Below are 6,870 nucleotides of genomic sequence, written 5' to 3'. Positions count from 1 at the left end.
AAGATTGGGCCTCGGTGAAGTTGGGATGGCTTCACGAAGGTTGGGACGGCCTTCATCGAAGAACACCTGGGTGTATCTTCGGCATAGCGGGCAGAGTGGCACGACCTAGGGTGGTTGGGGCTGATCGTAAGTGACACCCGAGCGGAAATGATTAAACACTAGGCCGGTGTTAGGACTGACTCGATGGTGCCCATCCCAAACAACTATCCGGATCATATTGAATTGCATTTCACGCATACATTCACCCTGACTGGAATTGTATGCTGTTTGAATTATCGAAGTATTGTTAGAGCCGATAACATGCTAGGAATATATATTTATATATATATATATATAATAACATATATATATATCCCCCAATCACATGTTGTTTGTATAATTACTTTATTCCGTGAGTTGACCCTAGCGTCTTGGCTTTGGTTTCATGTTTGTGTTTGGGCGGTCGGCCTGCTGCCAGTTGTCGATGGCGGTTTGGGTTTCGATGGTCTCTCCCTCGGGGGGGGGTCAGGTTTGAGTTGGAGGACCGTACTGACGAGCGTGGACATCTGACGAAGGGAGTTTTACGACGCGTGGAGCTGAGCTTCAACCTACCATCTTCAGTTCGCTGTGGACCGGGCACTGGCCGGAGACCACCTTCACCACCTTCATCTTCATCTGACGAGGAGGAGGATACATGAGCAGTTCTGGAGGGTAGATTAGGTGGGCACCATATTTTGTGTAGAGCTCTGATTCGTCTTACTTTTGGGACAGAGTAGGTTCCCGACGCATGGCTTTTTGTGTGGTTCTCTTGTTGAAGGATCACAGAGAGTCTGTCGGACTATAGGGGTCTTTTGTTTAGGCCATTTTGGGGCCGAGTTTCTCCTAGTGGATTGTACTTATAACTTTCTCACTCACACTTCTGAATCTGTACATATTTGCCCACGGGCACACTACTTTGAAGTTACTGCGAGGGCGCATGACGTTGGAGTGCAACTAAGGTTGTACATGTGTATATGATGTACATCGGTTAGTTTAGTTTACTGGTTATGTCTTTATTTTCCATCACTATAATTAAAAGAATCAAACGAAAAAAAAATACCTGCTTTTCCGCGTAAAGTTTATTTTGAGTTGCTAAAGTGACACCCGGAGATCGGGGTGTTACACTGAAGATAGAAGAAAGAAGCTAAGAAACTTTGCTGATATTCTTGAATTCATTCTAACCGATCTCTTAGCAATATTTCTTCACTGTTCTTAAACATCTGAGTTTACCATTAGCTTTTCAGAAGAATTTCTTGTAAACCAAAACCTTTTACAAACACTTTGTAAAGTTCCTTAAGAGACCAAGTTTGGTCGGATCTTGAGAGGACTGAATCAAGTTTGGTTCAGTGTTTAGCTAGTCTTGAGAGGATCGGTAGATCAGCTTCTTGAGACTATACTAGTGAGAAAATCAGTGTACTGTTAGTCACTTAGCAGGTTGCAAGTGCAGTTGTAACATTCATTGATTTTAGTGGATTGCCTTCATCAGAAGAAGAAAGAAATCACCTTCACGGGTAGACTGGATTAACTTGAGATTTTATCTCAAGTGAACCAGGATAAAATACTTGTGTGCTCTACTTCGTTCTCCTTAGCACCTAGTTCTTATCCTTAAGTTTTTCTAAACCTAAAAAGGGAAAACTTTTGTTTAAAAACTCTATTCAAACCCCCCCCCCCTTCTAGTGTTTTTCGCACCTTCAATCCACTATAATATCTCAGAGATCTGCATCAAAGCCCAGAAAAAAGCTTTCAATCCTGTCTTTCCAGTACTCAAATCTTTGCCCATCAAACATAGGAGGCTTTGCACTGTAGACATCTTTTTGTGCTTCAATGGTGGCAGCCATTTTAGTTTTTCACACCGACCCGGATCACTGAACACTGTTAGGTGTGGTAATCAGAACTTGCGCTATGATACCAATTGAAGGTATGAAAAACGATAGAAAGGAGGTTTGAATAGCGTTTTAAAACTAAAACTCGACCCACTTGAGATTTAATTAAATCTCTTCAACCACCAAAGATAAAAGTGCTGAGATAAGAGTTAAGGAAAGCACACAAATGATTTTATCCTGATTCACTTGATAAATCCCTCAAGCTAATCCAGTCCACCCGTTAAGGTGATTTCTTCCTTCTTAGAATGAAGGCAATCCACTAATCAGAGTTTGTTACAACTGCACTTGCTACCTACAAAGTGACTAACAATACACTAACTTAGCTATCACTAAGATTCAATCTCTTAGTCTTCTCTAGGATCCGACCAACCTTGGTCTCCTAAAGGAAAATCAAACAACTAGTTGAAGGTTTGGGTTTACAAAGAAATGCTTCTTAGAAAGCTAATAGTAAACACAATTAATACAATGTGAAGAAAGAATGCTTTGAGAGAGTATTTGATTTTCGCGTGAGCTTCAACAAAGTTTCTTCAAAAAAGCATCTTTCATTTCAGCCTCTTTATATACTCCAAGGAATTAGGTTTGGAAGTTTGCATGGAATGCTACTGTTGGAGAGCAGATCTGGGTTTTCCAGGTTCTGTTGTGGCTAAATCAGTTAGGTAAGGTCGTCAGGAATGGAACAATTGCTTTTGTATTTTGGATAGCGACCTAACCTTTATCCTTGTTGACTTCTGATCAGAGTGATGCTTCATCTTGGAACTTCTGAAGCTTGATGATCAGAGTCAGAGGGAAGCTTGGATCCTCTGACCTTTGTCCCTTCTGCTTCTGAACTCAGAGCAGAAGTACTTGGTCTTCAGAGCCAGCTTACTCTTGGACTTCAGAATCTTCACTACTCAGCTTCTGGACTTTCAGAGCTTCTGGACCTTCAGAGCTTCTGATCCTTCAGAGCTTCTGATCCTTCAGAGCTTTTGATCCTTCATAGCTTCTAGTGAGCTGAATCCATATCAGAGCTTTATAATCTTCAGATCTTCTGAAGCTTGATCTACTGTTCAGATTGAACATAGTACATGCGAAAGCGTGCAGAGGTTACTCTTTAAGCATTGTGCTTCTGAATTATGTGAAATAAGACCAGAGTCATGGCCTGTCATTAGAACACTCAGAAAACAACGTTAGAGTACCATAATTGTTCATACATAATAGATAACATGTAATCATCAAAACATAGAGTTGTACTACTAGATCAAAACTTGATCTTACAATAATTTTAATACTTGTTTTTTTACGGTAAGAATATTAATTGGTATTTCTTAATACTTGTGTAACAACCTTAAAGTGTTGGCCAAGACTATTTGTACCATCCCCCTTTACTATTCACACCATCCCCTTTTTTTTTAATCCCAAAAATAACCCCAACATAGAAAACATACAAAGTAGTAAATAAAATACTCTCCCAACCTCACCTTCTTCTTCCTTCTTCCTCTTCCACTCTCATCTTCCCCTATCCCTATTTCATCTTCTAAACACATCACACACCTTAGAGGTATTTGAAGCTCCAAATCAGTGTAAAAGATAAGTGGGTGAGATCAAGAGAAGAATAGAAGCTCAAAATAGGTGAGATTTTGGGATTTTTACGGTTTTTTCGCGTAAATCTGGGTAGAATATGTGGATTCTGGTTCGTTCCGCCATTTAAATTGCGGACGTTTTATTGCTACCGCTATCTTAGTAGAGGAAGTTACTGTAATTTAAATCACGGTTTCTTTCTTCTTCTTCCTCCTTTCTTGTTCCTTTGCTCCTTTTTTCTTCTTCTTCCTCTTTTCTTGTTCCTTTGCTCCTTCGTCCTTTTCCTTCTTCCTCTTTCTTTCTTCTCCTTCGTGATACAGTGAGTAAATGAGTATGGTGGTGGGAGGCTACAGTGAGTATGGTGGTGGGAGGCTACGGTGAGATGGAGGCTAGGGTTTTTTTTTTTCAATTGGGAGAAGGCTAGCGTGAGAATGAGAGAGGGAGATGGTGAGATTAGTTTTTTTTTTGTAAATTGAAGTAGTTTTTTTTTAAATATTTGGGGGTATAAATGTATTTTCGCACTTAAAGGGATGGTGTGAATAGTAAATGGGGATGATCCAAATAGTCTCTGCTTAAAGTGTCAGTTATATAGGAACGGAGGGAGTACAATTTTATTTCTCACACCACGCCGTTTTTTTGTTTTTGTTTTTGTCAAAACACACCACACCGTTTAAAGCTTTCTTCGAGCTTAGTCTTTTTGGACTAAAAGAGATGGATTATGGATTATTTGTAGAATGGACCAGGAGGCTGGCCCAAGTGGTGATACCTAAACTAAAATGAAACCCTAATCAATAGAAAGAGTTTCCTTCCTTCACCGAGAAAAAACGGCGCGGCGCTACACTCACAGCTGGGCAGCCATGTTGATCTCCTTTTGTAGATCTGATATGCGGCGATTTAGACATCGGATCGATGAACGACGCATGTGAGTTCTGTTTCTCTGATCAACAAGCGCATTAACTGACTCCATATCAAAATAATGGACGATGATACGATTAGCAGCTTACCGGACGCGATCCTGTGCCGCATACTCTCTTTTCTCCCAACCAAACAAGCCGTTGCAACCAGCGTTCTCTCCAAGCGGTGGATCCCACTATGGCGTTCAGTCTCTACTCTCGACTTTGATGACACCTGCTACGTCAGCATCGACGACTTTACTGGCGACTACTTCCACACAAGCAGAGCCTCTTATTCTCGCTTTCTTCAGTGCGTGTATGCTGCCCTGCTCTATCGAGATCTCCGGCAACCCATCCATACATTCCGCCTTCACTGCGCTTCTTTTGATTATTACGATCCTACCAATGTAACCATATGGGTTAATGCTGCAGTCCAGCGCAGAGTTCAGCATCTCGATATCTCCTTAGGCTTTCGTCCGTGTGATATTAACAGACGACCCACCAACTTGTCTTCCATCTTCACTTGCACCACTCTTGTGGTTCTCAAGTTGCGCCAGATGGATTTCATTCCGTTTTCGTCGGATGTTCATTTGCCCTCACTCAAAGTCCTGCATCTACAAGATTTGATTTTCTTAGAACGCGAATCTCTCGCAAAGCTTCTTTCTGGATCTCCAAATCTCCAGGATTTCAAGGCAAGGGGATTGCGTTTTGATAATTATAACACTGATAGAGAGTTTAAAACCTTACCCAAGTTGCTCAGAGCAGATATTTCAGCCACTCAGACTTGTTTTTTGTTCACAGAAGTCGTTAACAATGTCCAGTTTTTGCACTTAGACAAGGTAGGTAGTAACGTATCCATCATTCTTTTTCACTCTATTTCAAAATGTGGATTTTTTATTTCTTTAAATTGTAACTAATGCAGATTCCTTCTAGACTCTTACTCGAGCCTCAATGGATTGACTTGGACTACAGCTACATTTTCCCCATGTTTCACAATTTAACACATGTTGAGCTTGTCTATCAACCCTATAATTCTGATTGGTCTCAGGTAGTGGAATTCCTCCATCATTGCCCTAAGCTTCAAGTTCTCCTCATAAACCAGGTTTGCTTTATTAGAGGATTAGCTAGGAGAATGATTTTTTTGTCAGGTGTTTTCCTTTATTTATTTTGTCTTGTTTAATGTTCACAGCCAAATTTTCATAGCTTTGACTCTGAGCAAATTGGAAAAATAGGAGATTGGCAATTCCCATCAACCATTCCTGAATGCATTCTATTACACCTTAGAAGATGCTATCTAAATGATTATAGAGGCACCAAACCGGAGTTTCAATTTGCAAAATATATTATGCAGAAAGCAAGATTTTTAAAGAGCATGGCCATATCCACTGGCATTGCCAAAAATCTAAAGTCTAAGATGTTGAAAGAATTATCCTCATGCAAGAGGCACTCCGCAACTTGTAGACTTTCCTTTAAATGATAGGAAACAAGATTTGGTAGCTGCAAGTATTCAAGAGGCACTCTGCAACTTTTAGACTTTCCTTTCATTTCTGATGAATAATTGCAAATTTAAGATATAGTGCTCTAGTGTAAGGCAATTGTATGTTAAATTCTTATCTTATGTTAACCTCCATGATACGAAAGTGTAAACCCTCTCTCAGACAGGTGCTGTCACTCACATAATCAAACATTTAGTTGTTTGTTAAAAATTAACTCTCTTTTCTCTTTTGACATAATTAATTTTTGGTATTATTTTGAATCAATTTTGATGAATTTGGTCAGAATTAAATTTTTAGATAAGATGATTCTATCTTTTCAATAAGAAAGGGTTATGACTTGTACCCCTGGAGTAAGTCCAATTCTCCATTCCCCCTAGACACATTAAAAGTAATGTGATAAACCCTCTATTCAGACCACAAGTACTATCTATTCCTTTCAATGTATTTTGCCTTTTCTTTTTCTTATCCTAAATATTGCATCTTTTATTTGAGTCACACCCTCTCTTTTTCACACGTATTCCAAGTGTAACATTGTTGCAGATATTTTCCTTGCACTCTCCAAATGAACTTCGTGCTTATTCTCCTCCGTGTCTATCTCTATTCTTCAATTCACACACCTCCATCTTCAAGCTCCTATGATTATTACAGAGGGTTTAGCAATCTTTGAAGTTGTGGGGAGTGGGGACATAAGAACATTGGTTTTCCTTTCTGGGGATAAAATCACCCAAATGGTGTGACCACTCTCTGCTGCAATTCACTTGCCAAGGGAAGTGATGTCAGGCACAAGGTTTTGGAGGCAAACCCAATGAACAGACTGAGACTTACACGAGTTGCCTACTTGTAAGGACTGTGCCCATCAAGATCTGTTAACACCACCCTTGACACTACTGAGCTCTTTGTTTATGGATTTGAGTATAAGAATATGTCTATGCTCAGTTTGAGTCTATTGGGAATCGTTTGTTTTGCAAACAAAGTGTTGTTGTTCCTGTTCCTGGGGTATTCTTTGATATTATTGATATCAAC

The 6,870-nt window shown here is 39.9% G+C and overlaps 1 protein-coding gene across 1 annotated transcript; it reads left to right on the top strand.

The window, feature by feature from the left end:
• The first annotated feature begins 4,226 nt into the window (after positions 1–4,226).
• On the top strand, positions 4,227–6,061 carry LOC130737242 (F-box/FBD/LRR-repeat protein At3g52680-like). Its single transcript, XM_057589001.1, has 3 exons — positions 4,227–5,190; positions 5,274–5,453; positions 5,541–6,061. Exons 1-3 carry the CDS (start codon positions 4,435–4,437, stop codon positions 5,826–5,828), a joined length of 1,224 nt encoding a protein of 407 aa, XP_057444984.1. The 5' UTR covers positions 4,227–4,434; the 3' UTR covers positions 5,829–6,061.
• The last annotated feature ends 809 nt before the right edge of the window (positions 6,062–6,870 follow it).

Source organism: Lotus japonicus, chromosome 1, assembly GCF_012489685.1.
Source record: "Lotus japonicus ecotype B-129 chromosome 1, LjGifu_v1.2".
Classification (NCBI taxonomy): Eukaryota; Viridiplantae; Streptophyta; class Magnoliopsida; order Fabales; family Fabaceae; genus Lotus; species Lotus japonicus.
This window is presented reverse-complemented; position numbering and strand designations above follow the sequence as displayed.